This window comes from Littorina saxatilis, linkage group LG3 (assembly GCF_037325665.1).
Source record: "Littorina saxatilis isolate snail1 linkage group LG3, US_GU_Lsax_2.0, whole genome shotgun sequence".
Classification (NCBI taxonomy): domain Eukaryota; kingdom Metazoa; phylum Mollusca; class Gastropoda; order Littorinimorpha; family Littorinidae; genus Littorina; species Littorina saxatilis.
This window is the reverse complement of record NC_090247.1, coordinates 65,268,204-65,283,203: the sequence shown is the minus strand read 5'-3', so window position 1 is coordinate 65,283,203 and position 15,000 is coordinate 65,268,204. Positions and strand designations below refer to the sequence as shown.

The 15,000-nt window shown below is 40.3% G+C and overlaps 2 protein-coding genes across 2 annotated transcripts in view; both read right to left on the bottom strand.

The window, feature by feature from the left end:
* The window catches only part of LOC138962980 (uncharacterized), a 10,404-nt gene extending 6,306 nt beyond the window's left edge, over window positions 1–4,098 (bottom strand). Inside the window, exons 1-6 of the mRNA XM_070334951.1 lie at window positions 3,723–4,098; window positions 2,691–2,820; window positions 1,873–2,032; window positions 1,356–1,526; window positions 700–791; window positions 247–470 (exon numbers count right to left, since the gene is read on the bottom strand). Of these exons, the coding sequence (XP_070191052.1) occupies window positions 247–470; window positions 700–791; window positions 1,356–1,526; window positions 1,873–2,032; window positions 2,691–2,820; window positions 3,723–3,951 (1,006 nt within the window). The 5' untranslated portion in view covers window positions 3,952–4,098. The remainder of the gene's footprint in view (window positions 1–246; window positions 471–699; window positions 792–1,355; window positions 1,527–1,872; window positions 2,033–2,690; window positions 2,821–3,722) is intronic.
* Window positions 4,099–4,679: 581 nt separating this feature from the next.
* The window catches only part of LOC138961285 (uncharacterized), an 11,322-nt gene continuing 1,001 nt past the window's right edge, over window positions 4,680–15,000 (bottom strand). Inside the window, exons 2-10 of the mRNA XM_070332888.1 lie at window positions 13,740–13,831; window positions 12,809–13,032; window positions 12,291–12,538; window positions 10,338–10,560; window positions 9,784–9,873; window positions 9,125–9,339; window positions 8,027–8,227; window positions 6,838–7,015; window positions 4,680–5,563 (exon numbers count right to left, since the gene is read on the bottom strand). Of these exons, the coding sequence (XP_070188989.1) occupies window positions 5,448–5,563; window positions 6,838–7,015; window positions 8,027–8,227; window positions 9,125–9,339; window positions 9,784–9,873; window positions 10,338–10,560; window positions 12,291–12,538; window positions 12,809–13,032; window positions 13,740–13,831 (1,587 nt within the window). The 3' untranslated portion in view covers window positions 4,680–5,447. The remainder of the gene's footprint in view (window positions 5,564–6,837; window positions 7,016–8,026; window positions 8,228–9,124; window positions 9,340–9,783; window positions 9,874–10,337; window positions 10,561–12,290; window positions 12,539–12,808; window positions 13,033–13,739; window positions 13,832–15,000) is intronic.

Genomic DNA, 15,000 nt, shown 5'->3' with positions numbered 1-15,000 from the left:
TAATTACAGAAACTCTTTACTATGTCACAGCAAATTCTGCAACTTTTGCATTGACTTAGAAAGGAAAACCCCCCCATTGCAATGGTCCCAAATAACCAAAAGGTTTGAGTGGCACGAAAAACGTACAACCGCACCAAACAACTCACTTCGTCAAAAATGGAACAAGGGACTGCGGGTGAGATTCCTGTGTCACCTGCAATCCCTTGTTCCCTTTTTGATATTCTTTTGACTACTTCGTCAACTTACAGATTGACATGAAAATTGGATTCATTCCTCCACCGAGCTCCAGACTGCAGCCAGCATTAGCACAGGCTGCTGCAGTGTCCACGCTGTTGTTGAGGTAGTGGTGACCACTCACGACAATATGCAACGCCCCACCATCGCTGACGACGTAGCCTTTGAAGCCCCATTCCGTGCGAAGAATGTCCGTCAGCAACTTGTGGTTAGCGCATGCTGGGATCCCGTTCACGCTACAACCAGAATGTATCATGAGAGAAAAGATCCCCCCCCCAAAGCGGCGTATGGCTGCCTGAATGGCGGGATAAAAAATGGTCATATACGCAAAACCCCACTCGCGCATAAGCATGAGTGAACGTGGGAGTTTCAGCTCACGAACGAAGAAGAAGAAGTAGAATGGGAGATAGGAAAAGTTCGTTTGTAAAGGCACTAGTGGCTTTGCTCTGTAATGCACAGACCTACCTGTTATAACTGCACATGAGGTTGTAGGTGCCAGCCTCCACACACTTTCTGAAGGCAGGCAGGAATGTCGATCGCCAGTCTCTTTCTGAAACCTGTTTGGAGATTTAACAGAATTACAGCAATTTAGTACATGTACAATCGAACCAGCCCTAGCAACCACCTCTTGAGAACGACCACCTGTCTATAAAGGCTAGTTTTGGTTGGCCCCTTGGGTGGCCGTTGTAGACAAAGCCCGGAGCCCGGTGTACCAGTTTTCTAAAGCTTCCTCGGTGAAAGTGCTATTCTAAACATATTGCTAGGGACAAATATGTTTCTATTGAATTACCAAGAACGTTTCAACTTAGATACATTCAAACATATGAATTTCCATTTCAGTAATACTATTCTTTTTTACCGTTGGATGCAGGTCAAACGTTGTGTTATCTCGAAATGAACAATTGCCACCAGCGACATACGACATTCTCATATATCACTATTGATACTGAAAACCACAGATCCATGTTTTGGCCAATTGCTGTTCGAGTACTTTGACACCAATGCAGATTAACTGATAAAATATTCATCGCCTTGCCCTGACAAATATAAGGAGAATGTGATTTGGTGTGCTCAAATTCTAAACACATTTACACAATTTGAAAACGTATAGAATTGTGTACCTGGGCATTGAACTTGAACCTGCTGACAGGGATGCTGTCAGGACCGCCGTGAACATCAAAGTGTTTACATCCACCGCTGGCACGGACGTAGCGCGTGTCATTACCTTGGAGACCTTGGATGAAGTTAGCAGCATACACACCGGACAGGTAGGGGTCCTCCCCGTACGTTTCCTGGCATCACAGAGTATCATTAACAACTGACCTGGTTTTGCTGCCAATGATTCAACCATTTGTACAAATGTGAATTGAAGATGGCATTGATATGTACTTCGTAAATGTGTTCGAGGAGTGGCTTCAATTTGGGGTTTGTGAATAGCAGAGAGAAAAGAAATAAGATGTTTCCTTGAGAAGAAAAAACAACATAATACAAGCCATGGAATGTTCCTGAATACTTGCCCTCGCTGCGTTACAATTACACTCAAATCAGAAAGCATTCATGTGATAGAATTGTCTGATTCAAACATATTATATAAACCATATATACGGCATCAACAGACATGCCATGTCACCAGTGTACCTGGTTCCTGCCCCACCGCGGGTCCCTCATGATGTTGATGACGGGGGAGAAGCAGGAGGCACCCGTGTGGCTGAGATAGATCCCCTGTTTGACAAAGTCGTTGTGTTTTCCACGCACCTCTACGGCTGTTGCTTGGGCCATCCGGAAAATGAGGTCTGGGCTACAAAGAGGTATCGAGAGTAAAGATTGACTCAATAAATGTCCATTGTGTTATAATTACGGTATTGTCCAGTGAGCTTCAATTGCAAATAGAAATCAACTGGTACGACACTGAAATGTCCACTGTTATTTTCAAGCAACCTGATGTGAAGAACTATAACATGAAACAAAACAGAAACGTATAACTACATGATAAATACAAATTCATTTATGATGTAAGAATTGCAGTTCTTTTGTGATATTTTCCTTGGGGGGGGGGGGGGGTTGCTTTCACATTAGAAAACAGAAAGAGCGGAAACACACACAAACATAGATGTCACACGCGAACAGATACCCACGAATTGATTATGAAAACCTCCATTTAAAAAAAAGGCAAATAGTGGTTGAACCTAAAGCTTGCCTGGTACATAACTCTTTTGCGAGTATATATGTTCAATGACCGACTGACGAACAAAAATGCGAATAACAAAATCCATGTTAATCCAACGCCTAAAAATCAAAGGATTTGAGTTATACAGCATGATCATTATTTTGACATATCCCACAGCAATATTGCACACGCGTTTAAGCACTTCGGCAAACAAACAATATCCCTTTAAATAACCGGCAACGTATGGGTCAACACCAAAATGCACATTTTGACAGATATAGAAAATCACCTGAAAGCTGCAGCAAGCCCCAGTGATTGCGGAAAAGCGGTTGCGTTTTGACCCACATCTCCCCTCAGGCATTCGGTTGACCACTGGTAGCGACCAATGCCCAGTCGTTCTATAGCCTTGGCTGGTTCGCCTGTACATTACACGAAGAAATCACAGTAATAACAACAATAATAATGATAACAATAATAAAGCTATGTGTATGTAAGCCAATTATACCTTTTATTTCTAAACGCCATATAATTATTCGATAAATAGAAAAACAAATACAAACAGAAGTAAAGCGCTTTGTAGTTACAAAGAAAACTCAAGCATTTAAAAGTGGAATATAAATTTACAAAGCATGAACTCTAGCTCTACGCTACACGTATATTTTTGTCATTTAACAATGTAGCTCGCAAACCCGATTGTCAAACTTACATTATTTCCTAGTGGACAGTCGCATGCCAGTTTCTAGTGTGTCTACATACTAGAGCGAATAACAGAAAGCTGCCGAGTTATTATCTGAGACTAGCTATGAGGGTAGTATGAATTCGTAGTGCAGACAAATAGCGTATTTTGCGATTTGTTGTGTGCTTTAAGGCCTAGAATACTTTCAACCTTGAAAGAAACATTTTTCAATAGTGCTATATATAGTTAATCTTCGCGTATCGGTCAGATTCACTGTCTGTCTGTATTTCTCTCTCCCATGTCTACACACACACACACACACACACACACACACACACACACACACACACACACACACACACACACACACACACACACACACACACACACATACACACACACACACACATACATACACACACACACACACACACACACACAAACACGCACACATACTCACACACACACACACACAAACACACACATACACACACACACACACACACACACACACACACACACACACACACACACACACACACACACACTCAATCATACACATGACATTCATATACTGATGACGCTGACGGAAAGAATATAGAAAAGTGATAGAAAACCCTGTTGTTTTATAGTGTCTGAACTTACTTTGCTTCCCCCCTCCCCCATGCGCCATCTGGTCCTGTATCTCCTCCAGGGTCAGTCTGTTGACCAGGTCATTCACACGATCCTCCCACGGGAGGGACACGTTGTTGAACGGGTAGTTGGATGCTAAAGCCTTGAGTTTTCTCATTTTGTACACGCTTTCTTTTGACTCCGAACATACCCATATCAATGAGAGAATTAGGAGAAATATGGTTAACACAGACAAAGCCATGTTGAGCAATGAAAATAGAATGTGTGTACAATTTCATCCAGAAACTAAACAGAAGCTATCACTCTTTATTCAGGTTCTACGAGTTAAATAAGATACTGGTGTGTTATATGTTTTTGATCCCTGAGTACTATCAGTAATGCAAAAAGCATCTGCACCTAAAACTGATGTGGTTCACTATCTGTTTTCTTTTTATGTTTCAGTCTGTTTTGTTTTTCTTGCCGGAGAGAGATAACGTAGCGCTGATTTTGCTACTTTGCTTTAATTCGTTTGTTTCTATAACGCATCATCTAGCCCTGAGCTACTGAGATATGTATTGTAACGGATAAGGAAGGAATGCTGACGGACAAAACGAAAAGCGCATAGTCGATACTTTTTCTGTTTATCTCGCGTGTGAATTAATAGTGTCGGTGTTAAACATTAGGTCGACCGATAGCGTAGATTCACAAGCCCTTCACAATACGTGTGTGATGGACTTTAGTTCTCAATGTTTTTGGATGACATATATCAGCAAACAAGAGGTTACACCCAGACAGACAGACAGACACACAGACACAGACACACACAGACACAGACACACACACACACACATACAGACACACACACAGACACACACACAGACACACACACAGACACACACACACACACACACACACACACACACATACACACACAAACATTCACTCACGCACGCACGCACACAGGGAAACAAATATTCACGGAAGCGTGTGTTGTTTTTTCTACCGATATATTTTTATTATATATAAGTACAAACCAACAAACATCCAAAACAATCAGGGCACTTCAGCATTTGAATAATATCTATTCCGCAAGTGTATACGTTGGATTAAAGCAAAACAAAGTATATTGAATTACTTTGTGCATCTTCTAAACTGTGATGTGGTACTGTAGGTCGTTTCCCAAAACAGAGCCGACTGCTGACGTTTACATTTTGTAACCAAGAAACAATAGCCACAGATATTAATTTGATGAATGATTGTTATTTCCGAACGTTTTCTTGGTCGTAGTGAAATTGATTAACTATACTAGCTGCAAAAATCAACTCTGTATGTTCAGTACATACATTACAAACATTTATATATTGAAAACCTACAAAATATTAATAACAGAAGTGTAAGCATAGATTTTAATACAAATTAGTTATCTTAAAAGGAAGGCAGAGTAAACGCAGTTACGCTATACTTAAAAAAAAAAAATTGCATTATGAATGACTTAAGTTAAAATGATGGAAATCTAGAATACCTTCCATTCACTACTTCTGACAGATTACTAACATGAACAGATTGAAAGTCCATGTCACAAAATGAGGCCCAGCTTTGAATATTGACCCAGATATAAGTGAAATTATCAGTGCAACGAACATTCCCTTGAAGGTCATTAATCGAAAATTAGCTACTCACAAAACTACAAGAATGAGAATTAAGAATTTTGATTCAAATATTCTGTCAACGTAGACATGTAAGCTCAGAGGAACGCTGTCAGTATTTTCCAAGGAATTTAGTGCCAACAATGTTCAGAGAAGTGTGTAGTACGTTGCTCCTCACACCTATATTCTGGTTTGGTTGCTGACCTCCCAGATAAACATCCACTGTGCCTGTAACACAGACACAGACACAGACACACACACGCACACGCACACGCACGCACACACACGCACACGCACGCACGCGGCACGCAGGAGCACACACACACACTCTCTCTCACACACACACACCCCACACACACAGACACACACACACCCCCACACACACACACACCCCAACACACACACACACACACACACACACACACACACACACACACACACACATATACAGACATCAGTACAATGCAAGCAGCGACACGTCGTGTTAGCTTTTACGGATGTTTTTCTTCAAATGCTGACTTCATCTTAAATCATGCAGTAACCTTACAAGTTCAGACAAATATATATGATTGTAAATGCATTATCCAGTAAACCCTCTTTGAAAAGTCTATAGGGAATCTAACACCGTCGATGGCGTTTGATACTGCCGTAATGACCAAGAAAATCCCTTTACTGACAAGGCTCTTTACAGTTTGTTGTTCCGTTGCTCAAAACAGAATTAAATATTGTTTAAAACATTAAAAAATGTCCCTTGATCTAAGTGCATTGAGTCTGTTTAGACATGCACAGTCAGAGCTTAGCTGAAGTCTGGATTGCTAGTGTGTGTATGTGTGTGTGTGTGTGTGTGTGTGTGTGTGTGTGTGTGTGTGTGTGTGTGTGTGTGTGTGTGTGTGTTGGCCACAATACCATATATATGCACATGCAGTGCCCAATGAACTGACCATGACATTCAATAACGCGTCCCTTATTGTGTGTACAAACCATAGGATCGCCATAGGGCAAGTGATACGGGTTTTTGTTTACACATGAATTTATGTTTATAGCTAGATTGATGACTGCACCACTAACTTTGTCCAGGAGCGTCTCTGAAAAGTCTGAAATCAAGTTCCCTGACCTGTTCAATAAATCTTATATCGGAGTGCCAGAGGGGGAATGACTTACTTTAATGGTTGTATTTCGCAAGGCCTAGCTGCTCGCTTTTAAGTAGTGCATGTTCATGGTTAAAGGAATTATAGATGACATTTGTAAGCTCAGCCACGATTATATCTGAAACAAGGCTATGAAATTCAATAAAAATGAAGTTATATATCATATTCAATATACGAGTCATCAGAGCGCCAGAGACCAAACAATTGTGTTCCTTAAATCTGAAAGCACTGCCCTCCAGTTAGCAGTACATTGGAACACATTTCACCATGCTAAGTTAGATTGTGAAGGATGTAAACTGGTTTTTTTTTCATATTGAAAATAATATGACGTCCAACAAAAATCAAGCTGCCTACCTTGTTCGATGTACCAGCCATCAGAATGCAAGACAGCGAATGACTTTGGGTTTATTTCAAAGTCAATTTGAACTATCTCACCACCGGTTGGCACAGCACTGGTGCGGTTGAACCAAACCAACTGCAGTTGTGGGGAAGGCACGGTGGCGGTACTCCAGCTGATGTAAATCTGCGTCACCTTGCAATACAAGAAATATACAAAACATATTAGTATATTCAAAACTAGTTAATGCTTTAACACTACTGTGGTTCGTGGTATTATTTCCAAGAACTGTTATGCTAAATGATATTAGTACGATTATATAAATCCCTGCGCCTTGAATATGTGCGCGATATAAATTGCATAAAAATAAAAATAAAAAATAAAAAATAAATCCCTGCGCTTAGAACTGTACCCACGGAATACGCGCGATATAAGCCTCATATTGATTGATTATATTGGAAAATATTGTATGCTTTAACACTGCTGTAGTTCATGGTATTATTGCTCTGGACTGTTATGTTAAATAATATACATCAAACGGGATGCCTCGACCGTGGTAATGGCTTTCAGCTTTCACTGTTGTCTGGAGGCCAGAGGAATTTGTCGACAGTGGGGAACGAGGTGCGAGTCGCAAATGTCGTTGCATAAGGCCAAAAAAAAAAATAGGTCTGTTTACGGTAACCCGACCGACCCTAGTTTTTTCGCGCGACCCTAGACTTTTTTTTGGCATTTGGGAAAAAAAAAATCTTGTTTTCTTGGCAAAATAACGTAAAAATATGGTTTTTTTGGGGGAAAAAAAACAACAAAAAAAAACAATCCCGACCTACCGACCCTATTTTTTTAGCCTATGTTACCGTAAACAGACCTATTTTTGGGGGGCCTAAACTACGGTTGGGATACACATGGTACTTGTGTCTTGGTTTTCGTGTTAGCAAAACATAAGCGAAACATTAGCGACAATTCGTATTGTATTGTGCTGTCATTGTATCGGTGAGTACAGAATTGTCTTGATTTTCAACTTGGTTTTCGTGGTTTTTCATGTGGCAGATGACAGCCCCAGTGCTTGTTTACATTTCAGCAATTGTAATGTATAGAGTGACGGGACTAGACACTCAGAACCCCAAAAGAGGAAAACAACAAAGGAAACACAAGTAAGTCCTCTACGACTCATTTTCATTTGCCTCTGATTAGGCGCAAAGTGATTACCTCATCAGCCACATAATGCCCATTATTAACCAGAGTGAAGAATCCCTTGGCCATCTCCCCGGCTGTGATCTGGTCCGGAAGGTTTATGTCCATGTACTGAAATATAGAGTAGGACAGCCCGTAGCCAAACGGGTAGAGCGGTTCTCCTTCAAAGTAGCGGTACGTTCTGCCCTGCATCGAGTAGTTCACCATGGGAGGAATCTAAGACAAAGAATGCAACATAATCCCGCAGTGGGGCACTGCGGTTATGAAATTAAAGGCCCCTCCTGTTTTTGGAACCGCAGGAGCTTTCTAGTTTGCTGTTAGGTAGATTTTTGGTTCCTCTTTCCTGTCATGCTCTCTTTTTCTTCATGAATTCTTTTCTTTTTTCTGCCTTCTTGCTCATTTACCTGTATTTTTTCCAAAAATCTCTTCTCTTGCCGCTTGTCTCGCGATTCATGTATAGTTTAATCTGTTAGTGTTCTGATGTAAGTCCAGCAGTAGATAGGTTAAGCCTATTTTAACATACTGGAAACTGGTAATCTTCCAGTAGGTATTAATTTAGTTTTACTAAAGCCTGCTGGGACACAAGTAATGGGTTAGTGCATTTGTAAACAGGAATCGCTTGACAAGTGGGCCCCTTCATCCCCCCTTCCTCGTCCTGATATGGCTCTGCGTAGTCGGCTGGACGTTAAGCAACAAATAAACAAACAAAGAATGCAACATAAAGCGAAAACGCTTGAATGGTGCAAGGTACACAATAATGTTTAAATCTTCCGAAAAAGCTGGTCTCGGTGTTTCAACAACTACGTAACGTTGTTATTTGTAGGTCTATCATGGGTTTAGATTAGCCTATTTTGTTTTCTTAACGTTCCAGTTTATATCTGTAAATGAACTTAATTAAGAGTTATTAAAACAGTCCTATCCATAAAGAAATATGAGCGTCGAAACTTAACCACAATGACTAATCTGAATGTCACGTAGTATGTCAACAGAATATATACGTTACGTGCCAAAATAGCGATACGGAGACTGATTAGAAGCTGAACAGCTAACATTAGATGTGGAGATCCAAAAAGCTGTGTCAGCAAAAAACATCTTTTAGTGACCAACTATTACCTGTGAGGCTAGCAGAGGCCATGTGTAAGGCAGTCTCCCAGCAGGCACCGCGCCTTCGACGTCATTCAGCAGGACGTGACGTAACGCCTCTCCAGTGGCCTGAGCAGGAAAGAAACATTCCAAAATGGCGGACACACGTGGATCGTGATGAGCGAAGGAGATGTTGACAGGACCGGCGTTGAACAGCAGTAGGATGATTGGGACGTGTAGCGGAGCTGTCAGAATCAAACACATAGCGTCAAACACAGTCAGAAACAGACACAAGTACAAACCGACACGTACACGCACACACACGAACACATGCACGCACATTTGCAAACATATGCACGCACACGTACACAAACTCTCTCTCTCTCTCTTTCTCTCTCTCTCCCTCTCTCTCTCTCTCTCTCTCTCTCTCTCTCTCTCTCTCTCTCTCTCTCTCTCTCTCTCTCTCTCTCTCTCTCTCCAGGAAATTTGTATAATATGCTCAAGCGCAAAACAGACTGCAATCACAAAGCCGTCGGGATCTTCTTTTTCACACTGCTGTAATGATTGATTTCTGATTCTTATGTTTCTTTCTGCCATTGGCTTTGTTATCTTTGGTATTTTACTGCTGCGATAATACTAATGATGGCGTTGGGTTGTTGTAGTTTTTCCATTGCACAAATGAATCTCACAGTTATTGATGACGTCCTGCAGAAGAGCTTTTTGTTGTCCAGGTAGTTCCGTGTCTGCTCGGTCGTGACCCTCTCGCTCTACAGCCTGGCCTGAAGAAATGATATACCATCACAGTCATTTCTGAATGTATTTCATTCTTCGTATTTTTTAATTGTGTTCAAAGACCTCGTCTTCTTTGGCAAACATGAGTCCTGTCTGTTTTCTGTCTCTGTCTGTCTGTGTGTCTGTCTGCCTCTCTGTCTCTCTCTCCAGCCCTCTTTCTCTCTCTGTCTTTCTCAGTCTCTTTGTCCTGTTTGTTTGGATCATATATTTATTTAATTTTTAATTTTTTTGTATTAACTTTTTTCTCTTTCTGCAACGTAGATGTGAAAAGGAGGCATTGGAAGATAAGGCTAAGCTCAAAACGTTTATAATTTGATATAGGAGCAATCCGGGGGCTAATTCAAAACGACACAGCAGATACGTTCAGTTTTGTTCGTTCTGTTTCTCTGTGTCTCTGTCTGCTTGTGTATATATAGCTGTCTCTCTTTCTCTTTCTGCAACAACGACTCACCTGTGCCTAATACAACAAAGTTGATGTCAGTGCCACTAATGGCCTTTAACACAGCTGACGAGTTGTACACGTTACAGTTGGTGTCGTTGCAACCAGAGGCGTACAGTGTCTTGGTTGCCATGGCAGATAAACCTTCAAGTGGTGTTGTCACATCTTTACGAGGTGGTTGGGCAGCATAGTCACCGAAGATCTGGACAGCGTTGTCAGCCATTGGCCCAACCACCTTACAGTAAAGATTACATGAGTAAATACAACACAACCACCTTACAGTAAAGATTACATGAGTAAATACAACACAACCACCTTACAGTAAAGATTACATGAGTAAATACAACACAACCATCTTACAGTAAAGATATCATACGTTAATACAACACAACCATCTTACAGTAAAGATACCATACGTTAATACACCACAACTACCTTACATTAAAGATAACATAAGTTAATACAACACAACCACCTTACAGTAAATACACCATACGTTAATACAACACAACCATCTTACAGTAAAGATATCATACGTTAATACAACACAACCATCTTACAGTAAAGATACCATACGTTAATACACCACAACCATATTACAGTAAATATACCATAAATTAATATAACACAACCATCTTACAGTAAATATACCATAAGTTAATACAACACAACCATCTTACAGTAAATATACCATAAGTTAATACAACACAACCATCTTACAGTAAATATACCATAAGTTAATACAACACAACCATCTTACAGTAAATATACCATAAGTTAATACAACACAACCATCTTACAGTAAATATACCATAAGTTAATACAACACAACCACCTTACAGTAAATATACCATAAGTTAATATAACACAACCATCTTACAGTAAAGATACCATAAGTTAATACAACACAACCATCTTACAGTAAAGATACCAAAAGTTAATATAACACAACCACCTTACAGTAAATATATGATAAGTTAATACAACACAACCATCTTACAGTAAATATACCATACGTTAATACAACACAACCATCTTACAGTAAATATACCATACGTTAATACAACACAACCATCTTACAGTAAATATACCATAAGTTAATACAACACAACCACCTTACAGTAAATATACCATAAGTTAATACAACACAACCACTTTACAGTAAATATACCATAAGTTAATATAACACAACCATCTTACAGTAAAGATACCATAAGTTAATACAACACAACCATCTTACAGTAAAGATACCATAAGTTAATATAACACAACCACCTTACAGTAAATATACCATAAGTTAATACAACACAAACACAACCACCTTACAGTAAATATACCATAAGTTAATACAACACAACCACCTTACAGTAAATATACCATAAGTCAATATAACACAACCACCTTACAGTAAAGATACCATAAGTTAATACAACACAACCACTGGACCCTAGACAACATGCAAAGTCATCCTTTGCGACATAAATCAAAACACCACCCAGGCCCTGTCTTTAAAATACATTGTTAGATAAGAATTTCGTTTGTTTTGTTAGGGATTTTGTTTTCCACCTGTGCTCACCGTTGTATAAATCATGGAGTTTTAAACATTACTGCAATTGCCTAGAATCATTCAGATTAAATATATAACAGTAGGGAACTTCTTCTGATAGTTGCGAGGGATCTCTTTTATTTTAGCAATAGCCACGATACATATTCACGACCAGTGGGTGTGCTTATATATCAAAGTGAGTGTGTTAGAATACAGCAACAGTAATTAAATAATGTGTTCATAATTATGTTTTTGTAGAAGCTTCAATATGCAACGGATGTGTGTATCCGTCTACATCATTTTAACGGCAACAAAGAACGCAGATACTAAAAACAAATGTATATATATATATATCAGTACACACATACTAATTTATACACATGTGTTTGAAAAAGATACTGCCTCGAAAGCTAACAAACCCCGATAGTTCCCTTCATCTTGAGAGGCAAAATTCCATTGATGTTCTTGAGCAGGACGAAGGATTTCATGGCTGCCTCCACAGCCAGGGCCTTGTGTTCAGGAGTCAACACATCTGCGGTGCTCAGTTTGCTGTAGGGGTTCATTTCCGGTGGGTCAAACTCGCCCAGCCTCATTCTGGTGTAGAACAACGGTTTGACCAAATCTCGGACCTGCGCCTCCGTTGTCTTGTTTTGATTGACAGCGTCCACTGAAGATCAGAAATAAAAGGACAAGGGTTGTTAAGAAATAGCGCGCCTTTTCACCTACATAGACAGTACACATTCATTCTTGCGTAATAATATAAAAAGCTCTAAAACGACCACAGCTGCTTTATACGGACTACTTGCAACCATATGTGCATGTGCCGATTAACTTACAAAATAACTCACCAACACTCAATCCTTTTCTAGATGCAAAATGTTGCAGTTACACAAGGATGACACATTTCGTGTCCAGAGAGCGTCTTCCGGTATCTTACCGATTGACATAAAAACGGGATCGTCTCTTCCTCCCAGCTCCAGATTGCATCCAGCATTGACACAGGCTGCCGCAGCGTCCACACTGTTGTTGACGTACTTGTGGGGAGAGATGACGATATGCAACGCAAAGGAGTCGCTTACTACGTAGCCCTTGAAACCCCACTCGCCCCGCAGAATGTCTGTCAGAAGCTCGCGGCTCGCGCACGCTGGTATTCCATTTACACTTGACAAAAACGAAGAAAGGAACACGACAATTCGGTTGCATTACTCAGTCTTCTTCTTCTTCGTTCATTTGCTGACACTCCCGCGTTCACTCATGTTTTTGCACAAGCGGATATGTACGTGTATGGCCGTTTTTACCCCGCCATTCAGGCAGCATACGCCGATTGCGGGGGAGCATGACTCAGTGAAACCGGATGAAACCCATCTTTGCGGCCTTCTAACGAATGGTATGAAATATTACATCGTTTGGTATGCCTTAGCATTATTGTTTGACTGAATAGGGGAACGAAATCAATTGTTTGGGATAGAGAATTGTTAGTTTCTTTCACTGGCATTGCAAACATTGTTCTGTTTTAACTGTTCTTAGTCTTTGGTGATTTGGAAAAGGCGACTTTGGCTTTTGTAAACTTAAATTTTGGGGTGGTTTCAAATACACGTTACGAGTTTAGAAACCACGTCGAGTGGCATTATGCTGTTTGATGTTTGTTTCGGGAATACATGGCCTTTTCTAGAACTATGGTTGGCAACAACAAAACATTTGGCCTCATCACAAAGATTTACATTCAAACACATTTGCCCAGTGTTTTTGACAAGTACTCATTTTCTGGGCAAACGCAAGATCAAGAATTAAGCTTTGTTTTTGACGAGGAATGTAGTGGAATCATCGCTGGTTGAGAAATACTCTATACATCTGCGACTGACACCTACCTGTTATAGCTGCACATAATGTTATAAGTGCCAGCCTCCACACACATCCTAAAGGCAGGTAGGAATGTTGTTCTCCAGTCCCTCTCTGACACCTGAAAACGTTTAACACGATCGATTTGAGGTTACGTCAGGACATTCCTTTGGCCCCCCCCCCCCCTCATCTCCCCCCAAATATTAGTTCTCAAAAATAGTTAATTTTGTCTCAACTTAAACAGATAAAACGGTAATTGTTCTTTACTAATGAAACAGAACTGAATGGAGACGCACTATTTTGGGGGGCGCGACACTAGGAATCGCATACTGTTTTGCCTTTTTTTCTTAAATGTAATAAAAGCAAAGAATTACAGCTAGCTCTCAATAAAGTATCTGACCTTATGTCTGTTCATGCAAAACATGAGAGTGATACATATAAATCTTAATCTTTGAATTATGCTGCAAATTATGTCACTACACGAGGAAAAAAAACTTTTCGTCTTAAATCATTCAGTGGTGTGTCAAGAATCTGTAATTAATGAAGTACGGACTATATTGTCGCGTGTCACTGCGCGACAGGGACGGTCTGTTCACGACTGGCGGGAAAGTCAGGTCACGTGATCTAGGCGTAGTCAGGATTTCTCAAATAGCCAGGAACGAAGAAGGTTGTGCGGCGAGTATTCGCCAAGACGTTGGGAATATTCAGAGCCGGTGTTAGTCAGATGGATATGACTAAGCTTGGTCTAAAGACAGACAAGCAAGCTGAGAAAGTACCCTTTTCTCTGTGGAGCACAGAAAAAGGTATGTATACGTTGGTTGCATTAACGATGTAAACTGAGTATTGAGCAGTGACATGACAGATATAACAGACAATAACCACAAGTAAGTATTATGTGAGAAATGTTAGGCATAGCGTTGAGAGAGGGGGGATTACATGGCCAGAATTATTTCCACAGGTTGTGTCAGCGTTCAGTCGAGTTATAGAAATGAAGGGAGACCAACATCCCGTGAGACTGAGGTAGTGCGTGCATCACGTGAAAAGAATGAATGTGTGAAATGAAGTGAGTTGTGTGAAATGAAGTGAGTTGTGAACATGAGAATGGAAGTAGCTTCATCAGGATTGTGAGAAGCCTGTAGAGAGATAATATGGATGACAGAACCAAAGAGAGAATAGATTATATAAAATTAATGTGTTTTTATTATATGCTTTGTAATGTTGTTGTTGTCAAATGCCCGTGTCTCTGTGTGGGTGAATGAACTAGAAACAGACTTCTCTTCTACGTCCATT